This window comes from Oncorhynchus masou, chromosome 13 (genome assembly GCF_036934945.1).
Source record: "Oncorhynchus masou masou isolate Uvic2021 chromosome 13, UVic_Omas_1.1, whole genome shotgun sequence".
NCBI classification, from domain to species: domain Eukaryota; kingdom Metazoa; phylum Chordata; class Actinopteri; order Salmoniformes; family Salmonidae; genus Oncorhynchus; species Oncorhynchus masou.
In genome coordinates, this window is record NC_088224.1 from 30,727,862 (window position 1) to 30,745,493 (window position 17,632).

A 17,632-nucleotide genomic window follows, 5' to 3' on the forward strand; every position below is an offset into this window, starting at 1 on the left:
ACAGGAAGCCTTGCTCTGATAGCAGTGACTACCCAGCAAGCTGGGAAAAATCCCAGGACATTAACTAACATTCCTATTAAGGTCTAGTTAGGGTTTTATCTAACATTACGATGATAACATCCCCCAGAAAACATAATGCTGTTTTTCCAGAAAGTGTTTTAAATGAAATATCCTTGGAATGTTCTCCTAACGTTCACTAAAATGTTGTCCACAACATCTGTATCAACCACCACAGAACATTCCTTTAAGGTTCTTATTACCAGGTAAAGTAATAACAAAATGTGTTCTGGGAACGTTCTTCCAACATCAGGCGAATGGACAGATTCTGTCTTATTAGAACCTTTAGGGCAACCTAATAAATGTTCTGGGAACGTTTACAGAACCAACTTTGGTTTGGTGGGTAATCTGACTGAGCCAGAACTCCTGCAGGGAGCAGTAGGATGTTACATAAACTGGAGTTGATTTATTTCTCTGAGCTTATAATATAAACTACAATGTGAAAGTTACTGTTTCCTAGACCTTTAATCATGTCAGCATATGAAACAGCAGTTTACACCAGTTTTTATTAATTTTTCTTCCACTCCCCAATTTACTTAACTCTATTTCTTTTTCCCCATGGGCTTCACCTGAGTACCCCTCGTGGCTGGAGTGCAACTGTATTAAGCCCCTTACATTTAGATAGAAAACATCTCATTCCATCAACTGTGTACTAACTTTGACAAAAGGAGCTCTATCGGTCACTGTATGTGTGCGAGGAATACCCTTGCCATAGGACTTTGATGGTTAAACATTTAGAAAATGACATGACAGGTTTCTCATATGAACGTGGTGATGACACTGTATTTGTTTACGAAGGCATCACCGTACCTCTGTAGTATTTACATGTTTTCTGTTATTTAGCAAACCACAATTATCCAGAGTGACTTTTTGGTGTTTTTATTTGATTTATTTCACCTTTATTTAACCAGGTAGGCAAGTTGAGAACAAGTTCTCATTTACAACTGCGACCTGGACAAGATAAAGCAAAGCAGTGTGACACAGACAACAACACAGAGATACACATGGAGTAAACAAACGTACAGTCAATAACATAATAGAAAAATCTGTATACAGTGTGTGCAAATGAAGCAAGGAGGTAAGGCAATAAATAGGCCAATAGTGGCGAAGTAATTACAATTTAGCAATTTACACTGGAGTGATGTATGTGCAGATGAGGATGTGCAAGTAGAAATACTGGTGTGCAAAAGGGAAGAAAAACAAAAACGAATATGGGCTATTTAAAGATGGGCTGTGTACAGCTGCAGCGATCGGTAAGCTGCGCTGACAGCTGAGGCTTCAAGTTAGTGAGGGAGATATAAGTCTCCAACTTCAGTGATTTTTGCAATTCGTTCCAGTCTTTGGCAGCAGAGAACTGGAAGGAGAGGCGGCCGAAGAAGGTGTTGGCTTTGGGAATGACCAGTGAAATATACCTGCTGGAGCTCATGCTACGGGTGGTTGTTGCTATGGTGACCAATGAGCTGAGATATGGCGGAGCTTTACCTAGCAAAGACTTATAGATGACCTGGAGCCAGTGGGTTTGGCGATGAATATGCAGCGAAGACCAGCCAACGAGAGCATACAGGTCGCAGTGGTGGATAGTATATGGGGCTTTGGTGACAAAACGGATTGCACTGTGTTAGACTGCATCCAATTTGCTGAGTAGAGTGTTGGAGGCTATTTTGTAAATGACATCGCCGAAGTCAAGGATCGGTATGATAGTCTGTTTTCTGAAGGTATGTTTGGCAGCATGAGTTAAGGATGCTTTGTTGCGAAATAGGAAGCTGATTCTAGATTTAACTTTGGATTGGAGATGCTTAATTTGAGTTTGGAAGGAGAGTTTACAGTCTAGCCAGAACCATCCAGAGTAGTGATACTAGTCAGGCAGGCAGGTGAGGGCAGCGATCCGTTGAAGAGCATGCATTTAGTTTTTGCTATAATTTAAGAGCAGTTGGAGGCCACGGAAGGAGTGTTTTATGGCGTTGAAGCTTGTTTGGAGGTATGTTAACACAGTGTCCAAAGAAGGGCCAGAAGTATACAGAATGATGTCGTCTGTGTAAAAGTGCTGTACAGAAACCCAGCCTAAAACCCCAAACAGCAAGCAATGCAGGTGTAGAAGCACGGTGGCTAAGAAAAACTCCCTAGAAAGGCCAAAACCTAGGAAGAAACCTAGAGAGGAACCAGGCTATGAGGGGTGGCCAGTCCTCTTCTGGCTGTGCCGGGTGGAGATTATAACAGAACATGGTGAAGATGTTCAAATGTTCATAAATGACCAGCATGGTCAAATAATAATAATTACAGGCAGAACAGTTGAAACTGGAGCAGCAGCACTGCCAGGTGGACTGGGGAGAGCAAGGAGTCATCATGCCAGCTAGTCCTGATGCATGGTCCTAGGGCTCAGGTCCTCCGAGCAAGAGAAAGAAAGAGAGAAAGAGAGAATTAGAGAGAGCATACTTAAATTCACACAGGAGACCGGATAAGACAGGAGAAGTACTCCAGATATAACAAACTGACCCTAGCCCCCCGACACATAAACTACTGCAGCATAAATACAGGAGGGGTCATTTTTTCACCTATTCGGCTTGTGGAGTCAAACCAGGGACCTTTTAGATATTAATCAAACTCTCGTAACTGCTAGGATACCTATCTACTTTGTCCTCCTTACTACCTCTAACAGAGCGCTAAGTCTAACCTGTTCACTGTGGGCTATTCAGAGTGGATCCCCTGGCCTAGTCTACTCTCTTCTGTTCTGTTCTGAGCAACACAACAGCTGGTTACAGCTCGGTCTATTTTCCCTTTGACCTTTTGGGATGTTCTGTCATGGCTTGAAGCACTTAACTGTACCTCAGTGTGTTTTTACTGTTGCTGAGACCTTCACTTTGGTGGGATGGGGGCTGGCCCAGAGCCATTAACAATTTCAATGACCAGGGATATAGTAGTTTCTGGGATGTAGTGTTAACTGAAGTTTAACTTTTCATACGGTGCTTGAGGTGTGTGTGTGTGTGTGTTTATTGAGGATGTGAAGTCACTGAAGGATTTCTGCTGTGATAATGGTGCTGTCATGGCCAACAGGGCCAGTCACATGGTTGATCATCCGTGTAGTGGACCTTCCTGGCTCCTGACACGCTTCACAGTCCACACCGTAGCCATCAGTCAGCTGTTTCCCTGACAAGCCTCAAAGAATTGTCCACCCGCCCATACTTTACGTTAACAGTATCAGTCACAGCAGTAGGGCCGTCTCACGTGAATCATGCCGCAGTATCTTAAAGAATCCTGCAGAGGGCAGTATATCACAGTGCATTCAATGAGAGATGGAGTCGGATTCAAGTACAGGAGTTGCCAAAGCAGCAGGTTTTAAAGGGGTGATTTTAAGTGAATAAACATGTTTTCCAACACAGGTTTATTTTCTCCCAACGTTACGTTTTTTTAATGTATGATGGTTGATTTTGTGTCTTTCTTTTCAGGGCAAGAAAGGTGAAAGTGGATTACCTGGTGTTGACGGGCTACCCGGACCACCTGTAAGAATACCAGTTTATGTCTGTGTGCTATCCATGGCAGGCACTCTTTATTGTGTCCTACAGTATCAGATCATTTACAGATATATTCCGTGACATAAACATCTGTTGGAACATCAAGCCTATGTGTAACAGTAGGATTCCCTGCATCATAATCAAATCACAGTTTATTTGTCACACGCGCCGAATACAACAGGTGTAGACCTTACAGTGAAATGCTTTCTTACCGGCTCTAACCAATAGTGCAGAAAAGGTATTAGGTGAACAATAGGTAAGTAAAGAAATAAAAACAACAGTAAAAAGACAGTGAAAAATAACAGTAGCGGCTATATACAGTAGCGTGGCTACATACAGGCACCGTAGTATGTACATGTAGATATGGTTAAAGTGACTATGCATATATGATAAACAGAGAGTAGCAATAGCGTAAAAGAGGGGTTGGCCGGTGGTGGGTGGGTGGGACGCAATGCAGATTGCCTGGTTAGCCAATGTGTGGGGGCACTGGTTGGTTGGGCCAAATGAGGCAGTATGTGCATGAATGTATAGTTAAAGTGACTATGCATATATGATGAACAGAGTCGCATCAGCGTAAAAGAGGGGTTGGGGGGAGGGGGGGGCACACAATGCAAATAGCCATTTGATTACCTGTTTAGGAGTCTTTTGGCTTGGGGGTAAAAACTTTTGAGAAGGATTTTTGTCGTAGCGTTGGCACTCTGGTGACGCTTGTCATGCGGTAGTAGAGTTAACAGTCTATGACTGTGGTGGCTGGGGTCTTTGACAATTTTTAGGGCCTTCCTCTGACACTGCCTGGTGTAGAGGTCCTGGATGGTAGGCAGCTTAGCCCCAGCGATGTATATACCCTCTGTAGTGCTTTGCGGTCGGAGGCCGAGCATTTGCCATACCAGGCAGTGATGCAACCAGTCAGGATGCTCTCGATGTTGTAGCTGTTGAACGCTGAACTGTAGTCAATGAATAGCATTCTCACATAAGTGTTCCTTTTGTCCAGGTGGGAAAGGGCAGTGTGGAGTGCAATAGAGATTGCATTATCTGTGGATCTGTTTGGGCGGTATGCAAATTGGAGTGGGTCTCGGGTTTCTGAGATAATGGTGTTGATGTGTCATTACCAACCTTTCATAGGAACTCTTTTGACACAATGAATGGAGTATGTGTCAGTTATCATCACACCTCTTAAACCTTGGGCTCATTCAATGGCATTTCATTCTTGATGTTAACTACTCACCATGGACTGCATACCTGACACAACTTCTCTCTCAGTACTAGCATCACTAATCACTTCCACTGGATGGAAAATACTGTATTCTCGGCATTTTCAGAACTCATCCACATTGCATAAATTAATTAATATTCAATATCACTCTTAAAAGCAATAATTAGCGCCTTAGGGCCTGGAATTTCTTTAGACAAGGTGACCACCCTACCAGCAGGGGTGGAAAAAGTACCGAATTGTCATACTTGAGTAAAAGTAAAGATACCTTAATAGAAAATGACTCAAGTAAAAGTGAATGTCTCACAGTAAAATACTACTTGAGTAAAAGTCTAAAAGTACTTGGTTATAGATATACTTTAAGTATCAAAAGTAAATGTCATTGCTAAAATACAGTTAATTATCACAAGTACAATGATAAAATATTTAAAATTCCTTATATTAAACAAACGGCACAATTTATTTATTTTTTCCCCTTTTTTTTACAGATAGCCAGGGCCACACTAACACAGACATCATTTACAGACAAAGCATTTGTGTTTCGTGAGCAAGAGATCAGAGGCATTTAGGATGACCAGGGATGTGCACTTGATAAGTGTGTGAATTGGAAAATGGTCTTGTCCTGCTAAGCATTTGAAATGTAATGAGTACCTTTGGGTGTCAGGGAAAACGTATGGTGTAAAAAGTACATTATTTTCTTGTAGTGAAGTAAAAGTAAAAGTTGTCAAACATAAATAGGTAAGAACAGATACCCCCCAAAAATTACTTAAGTAGTACTTCAAAGTCTTTTTTTACATAGTTACTTTACACCACTACCAGGAATAACCCATCGCCCTACTATTATATTACCACGACTTGCAGCTGACAGAATATCAGACCAACCTAGAATACAATACTGTACTTTACAATACTCTCCCCTCTAGTGGCTGATGCTGGTACTGTATGTCTTGCCTGTTGGACTGAGGTTGATGACCGTTTTTGTTGATGATGCTGTGTCTCTTTATAGGGTTCCCAGGGGCCTCCTGGAGGGCAAGGAAGCCCTGGACAAACTGGACCTCCTGTGAGTTCGGTGCACCAACAATCCATTGAAGGCTGTACAGCAGTTTACTGTCAGCAGTCATCCCAAAAGCTCATCCAAAGCAAATGTAACCCACTCAGAGGAAATGGAAATGATAGAAAAAGTAATATGTTCCATTCTCTTTGCTCAGGGTCTACCTGGCGAGATTGGATTTTCAGGGAAACCAGGAGAGGCAGGCAAAGCAGTAAGTTTACAGTATATTTTTTCCACATTTACAGGTTACATGTTTGACATGTTATAATATGATTCACTAAAGTAACATTGAGTTGTCTAAGCACTCATGTCCCAGACTTATCCCAATATTTATTGTTGGAAGGGTTTACCTGGAAACGATGGGCTGGACGGACTTCCAGGCAATGACGGAGCCAAGGTCAGTGTAGCATTAGTAGAAGTAGTGATTCATGTTTTATAACCAACTGAAAGTTTCAGGTCTTTATTCCTCACAAAACAGTAAGGAAACATCTAATAACATGTAACATTCCAAAGTTCTAGAGGATGGTATCCTTACCGACACGTTTAGGTTCTCAGAATGTTGTCACATGGTAATGCCATGACCAACCTATTTTCAGCGTTGTGACAACGTTCTGTGTTAGTTAGGATTATATCTGATACAATGCCATAAATGTACTAAGCTGTGTTATTCATTCATCTCCATAGGGGCCTAGAGGAGAGACTGGATTGGATGGCTTCCCTGGTAAACCTGGTCCTAAGGTACAGTGATACTACTCTTTGTCCAAAATGGCACCCCTTTTCCTATATTGAACACTCCATAGAGCTCTGGTCAAAAGTAGTGAACTACATATGAATTACAGTCGGGTGCCATTTCAGATGCAACCTCTGTCTGGACACCCAGGCCATATCAATGGTACTTCATAAAAGTAATGCAGCAGACTGAAGTTTATATAGAGTCTATAAAGGTGACTTTAAAGTATCCCTTTCATCTAATCTGGAAGGATCATTAAATAGGAGCTGGAGTTGTTGAATAGAAACCATCTGAGATATACCTCTGCGTTTATAGACAATCCTTTTTCATTGCGCATGGCTCCTTACAGCCCCCCACTTGAATGCAGATGTAGTTAATAGACAGTGTGACAGAAATGTCAATCGTGGTCTGAGGAATCTTATGATCTCATGATGACCAAATGTGTCCCTGCTATAGGGTGAGGAAGGACCACCGGGACCAAGAGGACCTGGAGGAGAGGGGGTGAGTTACTAATACCTGGCTATGACCTTAAATCATTATACTCAACTAAAAGTTCCCATCTCACATGCTCTTCATCTTTCTGTGTGTGTGTGTGTGTCTTACAGGGACAAGTTGGTTTAACTGGACAACCAGGTGTTGTTGGACCAAAAGGAGAGAAAGGAGGACAGGTGAGTTTGATCTCATAAGCACAATTAAAGCTACACTCCTGAATTGTGCATCAGCCCAATGACAGCTGGCATCTAAACATCCTTGTGTACTATGCTCCTGTTTGTTTCTTGTGTTTTCTTTTTAGGGTGACCGGGGACAAGGCGGCTCTCTCGGGCCAAAGGGTGACAAAGGTGACAAGGTAAGAAAGAGATACAGTATGAGACATTGATTCACAAAGACTCATGTAAACAGCTAGCTACTGTATGTCACAACATCATCTAAAAGCCGTACAGTCTCTTACCTTTAGCATTACTAGACAGTCAGTAACAATGAACAAGATTCTTGTTACTGTGTGTTTTGCTTGACGAGTGATTGGATGAGCATGGTTATTAGCTTAAAAGCTATGTTTGCTACAGGAAAGATGTTTGCTGCTTGTATCAGAGAGTGTGTTTGTCACAGAGACTTCCTCTTCACTTTGTCTCACTAAGGGCCACCAGGACTAGTGTTTTGTAAAGAGTTAATTAACATTCACACACTATGTGTGTGTGTGTGCGTGTGTGTGTGTGTGTGTGTCGCCACAGGGTGACACGGGACCCAAGGGAATTCCAGGAATACCAGGAAATGTGAGTAAAGTAGAGGGATGTTGATTGGTGCAAATGACCATATTAACCACAGGAGGTTGGTGGCACCTTAATTGGGGAGGACAGGCTCATGGTAATGGCTGGAGCGAAATTGATGGAATGGTATCAAACACATGGTTTCCATGGTTTCCAGGTGTTGGATGCCATTCCATTCGCTCCATTCCCGGCCATTATTATGAGCCGTCCTCCCCTCAGCAGCCTCCACTGATATTAATACACTGTAAAATAACTCAGGGAAGGACACAATGTATTGTAGTAAATTCGAACAGTGGAAATTGACATGTTTGTGAACCGAATCATCTTTCTATATATCAAAACAATAAAACATTTGGATCCATGTACAACTAAGCAAACAAAAACTTCCTGGAATAATGCATTGCAATTTGACGATGCTTGCTGGCTAACTTGTCTCTGTTTTTCTCTCAGGTGGCCAATGTTATCCCTGAGCCTGGTGAGCCTGTAAGTACTGTAGAAACCAACAAGATCTCACAGTCTCCCTTCAGTATTCAACGTTTGTCCAGGGGGATAGGGTTAAAACAGAAAAATAAGTGCCCAGCACTGGGACCGAACCCACAATCCTCAGAGCCGGAGCGTGTGCTTTAAGGCGGTGAGCCTACTAGATATAATTGGCTCATGCTCCCTAGTGAACGGTATTGAAGGCATTTCTCGACATCCTGGGTACCAGGAGAAACAATGAATACTGAAGTCGATCTGGTGTGACCTTGCTGGTTAGAAACTGCTCTGAGTTAGACAATTTCTCCAGGCATTTAAATTTAAATTCTCCATACATTTTTAAAAATGTTTAATTTTACCCCCTTTTCTCCTCAATTTCGTGATATCCAAATGTTAGTAGTTACTATCTTGTCTCATCGCTACAACTCCCATACGGGCTCGGGAGAGGCGAAGGTCGAAAGCCAAGCGTCCTCCGAAACAAAACCCAACCAAGCCGCACTGCTTCTTAACACAGCGCGCATCCAACCCGGAAGACATCCGCACCAATGTGTCGGAGGAGACACCGTGCACCTGGTGCACCTGGTGCGCACTGCGCCCAGCCCACCACAGGAGTCGCTAGTGCACGATGAGACAAGGATATCCCTACCGGCCAAACCCTCCCTAACCCGGACGACTCTCGGCCAATTGTGCTTCGCCCCATGGACCTCCCGGTCGCGGCCAGCTGCATTAGAGCCTGGGCGCAAACCCAGAGTCTCTGGTGGCACGGCTAGCACTGCGATGCAGTGCCCTAGACCACTGCGCCACCCGGGAGGTCCTCAACACATTTGTTTATGTAGGCTTTAGTTGATTGTCACCAGTCCTAGAAACTGTACACAACACGTATTACTATACAGAAAAATTACACAAACTGGATGTGCATTTATCCTGTTTCTTTCTCCCCAGGGAACACCTGGAGAGAGAGGAGAAAGGGGAGAGCAGGGGAATCCAGGAGATATTGTGAGTTCAGAATAGAAGGAGCCTTCTACAGTTCCAATGGAGTAACATTAGGCTGCATTTGGGGAAAATCAGCAGTGCTCCAAACTCTCCACTGGATGCCAAAAGAGATGCGAGTTGATGAAAGTGTCCCCTTTATTTGGTAGACTCAGATGGACATCAACTATACTGCAGTTCAGTGGTGGAAAAAGTACTTAACTGTCATACTTGAGTAAAAGTAAAGATACCTTAATGGAAAACGACTCAAGTAAAAGTGAAAGTCACCCAGTAAAATACTACCTGAGTAAAAGTCTAAAAGTTCTGGTTTAAAATGTACTTATGCACAGTGGTGGAAAAAGTATTCAATTGTCATAAGTCAAAGTATAATCTATACATCAAATTCCCAAACATAGACATAATTTACAAATGCAGTATTTGTATTTAGTGAGTCCACCAGATCTGAGGCAGATCAGATGAACAATGAGTTATATTGATAGCTGAGTGTAGTGGACCATAATGCTGTCCTGTCTGAGCACTCAAATTAGGATTATTTTGGTGTCAGGGAAAATGTATTGGAGTAAAAAGTACATATTTTCATGAGGAATGTAGTGAAGTAAAAGTAAAAATATTAACGGTAATGTACAGATACCTCCCAGAACGACTAAAGTTGTACTTCAAAGTATAAGTACTTTACACCAGCGCTGCAGTTACAGTGCTCCACCACTAGGATGGACACTGTTTGCTTTGAAAGGAATCATATGGCATTGCAAAATACGGAATCATTCGTTTGATGTTGAACATCATTCTGGGGATGTTACTAACCTGCGTGTTGTGTGAAGGGTCAACGAGGAGTGCCTGGTGAACAAGGCTTTGCGGGACTGCCCGGTCCACAGGTAAGGACTTCAGTCAATCAAATGTTATTTATATTTGGACACTCATCTATTCACAACCGATGTAGAGACAATAACATAAGGGCCCTATAAAATATGTACATTTTTGGGGCCTAACACCATTTTGTACAACGCTTAAAGGATGACTGCTTTTAAAAAGCACTGAATCCCTTTGAAACGTCCTATGTGGCCTCAATAGCAGTCAGAAAAAGTTATTTGCTTTTGACTACAAAGTGCAAATAGGATACTTTTGGTCATAAAGTCAGTCTCGTCTAAGACAAAGTTTTGAACATCCATGTATCACAAAGGGTAAATTAAGGTCTTGTGGTGAACAGCTGCGGTGATTGCTCTTTATGCAATAGCATAGACATTGAGACAGACACGTCAACATTTCCTTACTTGAGAAATACTGCATCAAACTCCTTAGTTAGATGTAAAATTGCGCAACTAAACTAATCAATGACATATTTCTTGAGTTATCTTAGATTCATTCTTGGGATTTTGAGGAAGTGAAAAAGACTTCTGCATCTACAGAGTCTCATAGGGGACAAACTTCATTAATTGGTCAGGAAACACTCCTTTAAGACTGAAATCTAATTTTTCTAATGAGCAACAGAAAAACACACATGGCAATCAATATGTTAAGATGCTTTTTAAACCACATCAGGAGATCATCTTTGAGGTCAGGGAAAAATTCTAAGACATTTTAGTGACCCTTTAATTCAAGTGCGCGCCTAGCAAGTAGCTGTTGTTTAGCTGTGTTTTTGTAGCGCTCATGTGATGGTAGAGTTTGCAAAACAAATACCCCAAATTGATGCAAATAATCATGATAGCATTTTGCCAGGTAAGCACAGCCTACTTTGTAGTTAACATTTAATTGAGGAGACGGTCTTCCTTGGCATCATCGCTAACGGCTAGACTTACGCAATAAGGCCTGGGGAGGTGTAGTGTAAGACTAATATACCAGGGCTAAGCGCTGTTCTTAGGCATGACGCAACGTGATATATATCCAGGCTGTATCACATCCGGCTGTGATTGGGAGTCCCATAGGGCGGCGCACAATTGGCCCAGCGTCGTCCGTGTTTGTCTGGGGTAGGCCGTCATTGTAAATAAGAATTTGTTCTTAAATGACTTGCCTAGTTAAATAATGTAAAATATATTGGCAATTTATCACAAACCCAGAGAAGCCTTATTGCTATTATAAACTGGTTACCAACGAAATTAGAGCAGTAAAACTAAATGTTTTGTCATACCCGTGGTATACAGTCTGATATACCACGGCTTTCACCCAATCAGAATTCAGGGCTCAAACCACTCAGTTTATAGAAAGTGGTAGACACTGCACGCACACAGACAGGGGATTCTGGTCTTCCGAAAGTTGCAGGAAATACAAATCGCTGATATATTCTGTTCATGTCTAATGAGAAACTTAGACAAATTAATACATTTTCAATACATTTAGTTGATTCGCTATGAGCTCAATCATTGTTTTTATATTGTTGAATTTCATCACGGATTGTATAAGGACCTACATAAGGTGTCCTCCATTGGAAAATAGAACCTCGACATAATTTGACATATTATACTGAATGATTTCCGCTTCCTTCATAACCTTGTTGGTTATCTCCTTCAATTCAGGGACCTAAAGGTGACGTTGGCCCTAAAGGAGAGACTGGGAGACAAGGAGAGCCTGTAAGTTCTGGGTCCTTACTGCTGCATATTTGTCTGATAATACTATTACATATAGACAGTTGTGAATGAAGCCTTGTTTCTATTCCAGGGTCCTCCAGGATTGCAGGGTACACAGGGTACCCGTGGACTGCCTGGCAATGTGGTAGGTTCATTTTGTGAAAATGACAGCCCAAAAATATTTTAAACATATGGAATTTGTGTGTTGGTGCTCGAGGACATCCCTAATGCTTTAAACTAACCTTTGACCTAATGTGTGCCCTGAACTTCTCTCTCTGTCTATGACACAGGGCATCCCTGGAACCCTTGGACCACCTGGAATAGCTGGACAGAGAGGAGAGAGGGTCAGTAACCGTATCACTGCTTTTCCATATGGAAAAACAGTGTGATCTCAAATGTGTTGTTCTAGGGACATCATATTGTAACCCGTAACTCGTGTGTCCTAGGGACCTTCTATTGTAACTTGTGCTGTGTGAATGACTAAGCTATGCTATGCAACACTATGCTATGCTCATCTCCCTGTGTGTGGTGTGTTCCAGGGAGAGATGGGGAAGGAGGGTCGTGCTGGCCCCCCAGGCCCTCCTGGAGATACAGGCATACAAGGACCCCCTGGCCTACCCGGGAAGGGCAAGGACGGACAGAACGTAAGACACAGAAACATCACTGTATAAGACGTTCAAACGCCATTGTTACGTTCAAACCTCGAGTTTTTCCTGTCTGTGTGACCACGATAACCAAGGTCAAGAGTTTTGCATGGTCTTGTGGCATAGGCAAGAAAACGTCCTGACTACAGAATTAACACACATCTAACTTGTTATTCAGACTCTAAGAAAAATGAACCAGAGTTTGTTGGCACAGGAAATTAAGATCTCAGGCTCTGGGGTTTCAAATTAAAAGCCATTCACATCCTGTACGAGTATTGGCTGCACATGTACATAAATCAACATGCATTTAAGTACAACCATATTGCAGTATGACTGCTTATGTTAGTGCGGTACAACCTGCATTATACAGTTATGCCAACGGTTTGACCTGGAACCTTTTTACTCATTTTCTACACCACAAACATATGGTGATAACGCTGAGAAAGCAAACAAGCAGAACATACACCGTTTCTGCTTTATCACATTCAACCAATGAAGGAACCCAGCAGGACATGTGCTGTGTGTGTGTGTTTGTCCATTTTACTACTGTCAGCTGCTGCTCTATAACACATAACACATAGCCCTCATGCACACACCAGTACAGTACACTATTTGCACAAATACATAGTGATTATTCTCCTATGTGTTACATTGGTTTCTATTACCCTAGTCCAGGGAACTGTAGGACCATGTATTTTATGCTATAAGACTTTAAATGCCAAGTGTTTGATTTGACCAGCCAGCGGGCTCATAATAGTGTTATGTGTGATATTATATTACAGGGTGATCCTGGACAGCAGGGAATTGAAGGACAGCCCGGCCAGAAGGTAATGTAATTTTAAAGTTGGGTTGGGGTGGATGGGAGGGAGGGGTAGAGAGAAACATGAGTGCCTTGAAGCCTGGAGTGATTCTGGTGGCAAAAAGGTTTTCTTTTTCTCTAGCTTAGGAAGAAAACAATCCATTTTGGTTGGACAAAAGCAATTTTCTTTGACCACCATACCGTGACTGACACACTGATTTAATAACAGCGTTTTTGGGAACAGGAGATTAGTGGGGTGGGGGGATAGAGAGAGTAATTAATTGAGGATAGTGCAAGGCCTTGCATGCACATTCTGTTGATTACATCTCTGTAGTTGTTAAACCATCCTCCATGCTCACCTTTACAACCACCACACTGAATACTAAATCTTCAGCTTGGATTCTCTGTTGCTAGAAATAAACACAAATGTGATGTATCTCGCCTGAGCAGCCAAGACCTGCAAAGATCAACAACCACTCTGCTCAGCACAGCAGAACTCTCTGAGCCAAACATTACGAGAGTACAGCAACGTCATCAGAGAGTATTGGCGATTGCATTAAGAAGACACTGGTTGGATGGTGACCAAGGTTTTGTTGGTGTCTTATTGGATGGTAACGAAGGTTCTGTCTGTGTGTTCCAGGGCCAACCCGGATCCCAGGGACTTCAGGGGGTTCCAGGGAACAGGGGTCCTCCAGGAGAAGGCAAAGTCGGACCCCCGGTATAGACAACCACGCCACACACATAACCACGCCACACACACACACATTCAATCTTGCAGCATATTTTGAACATTGAGAACATCTTTGTCTTTTACAGGGACCTTCAGGGCCAAATGGAGCAGTTGGACCGGCGGTAAAAACATTGTTGTCATAATTAGAGTGACAAAGTCAACGTGAAAACATGAACTGAGTAATGTTGAAAGAAAAGTTCAACTGCCTGCTGTTTGTTTCCTGGTTCAGGGCATGAGAGGTCTGTCAGGCGTCGCTGGTACACAGGGACCTGCAGGACACAATGGTTTACCAGGACGACCAGGAGAGAAGGGATCCCCAGGAGAGCCAGTAAGTTGACCAGTACAGTAAATGGGGTTGGAAACATCCCAACAACACTGCAAACTCAGGCCAAATACTGTACTATACTTTTCACTGCACTGATGGAACACCTATGAGGACGTATTCAAATAAATAATGTGAAAATCAGTCCAATCAACCTTTGTATAATAATGGATCAAACTAATATAAACCATCTCTTTCAGGGAGCAGCAGCAGACTTGTCGGATTTGAATCTGAAGGTAAGGAGGAGAGCGCTGTTAACATAGTACTGTTTCCTCCATCTTTGATGATACAGTTTATTCTGAGACAGAAGGATTCTTTCATCACTCAGTGTTTCTCCTTGTCCTTCAGGATGTGTGTTCAGAGTGCCCAGCCGGAGCCCCGGGACAGCCTGGTCTGCCAGGGACACCAGGGGACAAGGGACAAGCTGGGCCCCCAGGGAAGAATGGACAGGACGGGTACCAAGTAAGGACAAAGTCAGAGCACCATGCTATTCCATCTGTTGTATGATAAAGGCACATCCTGAATCATTAATAGGAATAATAGGATCCTCTCTACTTCTTCAGACTCTCAACACTACAAAGAGAACTTACGACTAGGCGGCCCGCCAGCGGGACACCTGTCGACTACTTCCGGTGAAATTGGAGGGCGCGCAATTCAAATAAATAATCAAAAAAATGATGGATATTAAACATTTAGGTACATCTTATATCGGTTAAACGCTTAAATTCTTGTTAATCTAACTACATTGTCCGATTTACAATAGGCTTTACAGCAAAAGCATGCTGTGCGATTGTTTGAGGATGGCGCCCCACATCAAAATAAATTCACAAATAACTTTTTGAAAATCTTCCTCTGATTTGCAATCCAAAGGGTCCCAGCTACAACATGTAGTATCGTTTTGTTAGATAAAATCCTTCTTTTTATTCCAAAGAGTCTGTTTAGTTGGTGCCATCAATTTGAGTAATCCACTCTTTCAACTGCAGAGAAAGAAATCCAAAAAGCTATCGCTAAACTTTGTTAAAACTAGTCAAAATATGTTTATATTTAATCATCAGGTACCCTAAAATGTAATTAAACTATAATATTTCATATTGAAAGAAGTATGTTCAATAGAAAAGTGATATTAGCAGGTGTCCGTCCTCTTCCGTCCTCTTCAAAGAGTTGGACTGATTTCCAACTCTTTGTTCCTGTATCAAAACTCAGAATTCTTCCTCGTTTTGGAAGAAACAAGTCTGAAACCTTGAACAAAGACTGTTGATATCTAGTGGAAGCCATAGGAATTGCAATCTGGGAGTTGGATTTAACTTTGGGCTCTCCAAAAAATAAAAATAATGTTGGTATTTCTTTGGATTTTCTCCTACCATATCTATTTTGTTATAGTCTCCCACATTATTTTAACATTTATACAAACTTCAGATTGTCTTCTTTCCAATGGTACCAATTATATGCATATCCTGGCTTCAGGGCCTGAGCAACAGGCAGTTCCTTAGGGCACGTCATTCAGACAGGAAGTGGAGTTAAATAAATCTTCTTTAGGACAGGGTCTATTTAACTTCATAAAATTAGATTGCCTCATACAGTGGCCTAGGAGAATAGCGAGGAGTCTCCTGTATTCATCACACTGTGTTTGACTGAAGTGGTGGGAAGGTATGAGACTGGCTCTCTCAGCATCGTTAGGCTTCCTGTCGTCTGGGGGGTGAATGATCAGGACCTGGAGACAGGGCTGCTGATGGTCGTTTTGGAGAGGGAGAGAGAGGGAGAACCAGGGTGAGAGACAAAGACAGACAGACCTGAAAGAGAGATATAGATAGATTAACTTTAGCTAGCCAGGAACTGATGGTGTCTGCGTCATTGTCATTGCAGGGCCAGGCAGGCCCAGCCGGAACCTCTGGACCCCCAGGAGCTAATGGAGAAAAGGCAAGTCCTCCTCAACAACACCCGATTATTACCCGCACACTTTTACCTTCCATAGAACATAAATTATTGAGTTGAAGACCTGAAAACATCTAGTGGTTTGTGTCTGTTATGTCCCTTTCCATACAACACAGTGGCCAGAGGTGATATGCATTATTTATTTACTGTTTGTCCTACAGGGTGTGAAAGGTGATAGAGGACCCCAAGGAGGGCCTGGAGACAAAGGTGAAATAGGCCACACCGGACCCCCCGGCCACCCCGGTGCTGCTGGTATCATGGGGAATCCTGTGAGTACATGTACCTGCCTGGTGGTACTACCAGTGCCTACCATAGTCCACCATCTTTGCTATTTAGTAGTCTAGTCTCATATCCCTGTGTGCTGTATTGCCAACTTCTATGGTCATTGCAGTAGGATGAATGTTCTTTCTGACTTTTCCCTCTTCATCTCTCTGTAGGGTAACAACGGTCAACCCGGCCCCATCGGTCCCCCAGGAGCCCCTGGAGAAAAAGTCAGGATGTTGTCAATGTGTTCACATATTGCACTACATGTCATCAGTTTTATATCGGCCTCATCCCACTGGCTGGCCAAATAGGTCAACTGGGCTGAGTGTTGTTTTGGCAGAGGTCATTAATCATGGTTGTGTTGTTGTTGATTTATCATGGTTGAATCTGTGGAACTAACTTGTGTCTGTTTCCACCCTGCAGGGCAAGGAGGGGATGAAGGGAATCCAGGGGCCACCAGGTCTACCAGGCTTAATGGTGAGAAACGCTGTTGATAAACTCTTGTGAAGGAGTAGAAATTACCTGCTGAAGACATACAATATTATTGATACTAACAATACTAGTACTACCTCTATCTCAAGTTAACCATGATAACATACGTGGAACTTATGGAGTGGACTGTAAATAAACAGTTTGAAAATTAAGTCTAAATTCTAAAAGCTGAATGTTCCACAGGGTCAAATGGGCAAAATTGGCAAAGATGGCCGCCAAGGAGAACAAGGAGAATCTGTGAGTACACATGATATGGCCAAGATATTATTCCCAACATATTCTGTATGTCCTGTACAGTATATCTAATTAGGGCTTAATTTTCAGGGATACATTCTGTACATAATCAGTCATAATGGTCTCTGGATATACATGGCACAATATGTGTCCCCTGCATATTTAATGCACATAATTCCCTTGGTGTGTGTAATCTAACCATGTGGTGTGATCTCAGGGTAAACAAGGAGAGCCAGGACCACAGGGACAACCCGGACTCAGGGGAATGCCTGTGAGGAACTTAAACTGTGGGGAGGATTATTTAACTGTGTGGTTAATGAAAATATAACTTCACTAGTATTCATGTTGATGATTATCTCCATGCA

The 17,632-nt window shown here is 42.5% G+C and overlaps 1 protein-coding gene across 1 annotated transcript in view; it reads left to right on the forward strand.

The window, feature by feature from the left end:
* Positions 1–17,632, forward strand: part of LOC135553307 (collagen alpha-1(XXII) chain-like) — a 75,261-nt gene that overhangs the window by 49,046 nt on the left and 8,583 nt on the right. Inside the window, exons 25-52 of the mRNA XM_064985471.1 lie at positions 3,501–3,554; positions 5,783–5,836; positions 5,985–6,038; positions 6,171–6,224; positions 6,512–6,565; positions 7,014–7,058; positions 7,163–7,225; positions 7,351–7,404; positions 7,787–7,828; positions 8,273–8,305; positions 9,242–9,295; positions 10,111–10,164; positions 11,800–11,853; positions 11,942–11,995; positions 12,141–12,194; positions 12,390–12,494; positions 13,277–13,321; positions 13,934–14,011; positions 14,110–14,145; positions 14,253–14,351; positions 14,546–14,581; positions 14,694–14,807; positions 16,209–16,262; positions 16,439–16,546; positions 16,715–16,768; positions 16,965–17,018; positions 17,217–17,270; positions 17,485–17,538. Of these exons, the coding sequence (XP_064841543.1) occupies positions 3,501–3,554; positions 5,783–5,836; positions 5,985–6,038; positions 6,171–6,224; positions 6,512–6,565; positions 7,014–7,058; positions 7,163–7,225; positions 7,351–7,404; positions 7,787–7,828; positions 8,273–8,305; positions 9,242–9,295; positions 10,111–10,164; positions 11,800–11,853; positions 11,942–11,995; positions 12,141–12,194; positions 12,390–12,494; positions 13,277–13,321; positions 13,934–14,011; positions 14,110–14,145; positions 14,253–14,351; positions 14,546–14,581; positions 14,694–14,807; positions 16,209–16,262; positions 16,439–16,546; positions 16,715–16,768; positions 16,965–17,018; positions 17,217–17,270; positions 17,485–17,538 (1,668 nt within the window). The remainder of the gene's footprint in view (positions 1–3,500; positions 3,555–5,782; positions 5,837–5,984; positions 6,039–6,170; positions 6,225–6,511; positions 6,566–7,013; positions 7,059–7,162; positions 7,226–7,350; positions 7,405–7,786; positions 7,829–8,272; positions 8,306–9,241; positions 9,296–10,110; positions 10,165–11,799; positions 11,854–11,941; positions 11,996–12,140; positions 12,195–12,389; positions 12,495–13,276; positions 13,322–13,933; positions 14,012–14,109; positions 14,146–14,252; positions 14,352–14,545; positions 14,582–14,693; positions 14,808–16,208; positions 16,263–16,438; positions 16,547–16,714; positions 16,769–16,964; positions 17,019–17,216; positions 17,271–17,484; positions 17,539–17,632) is intronic.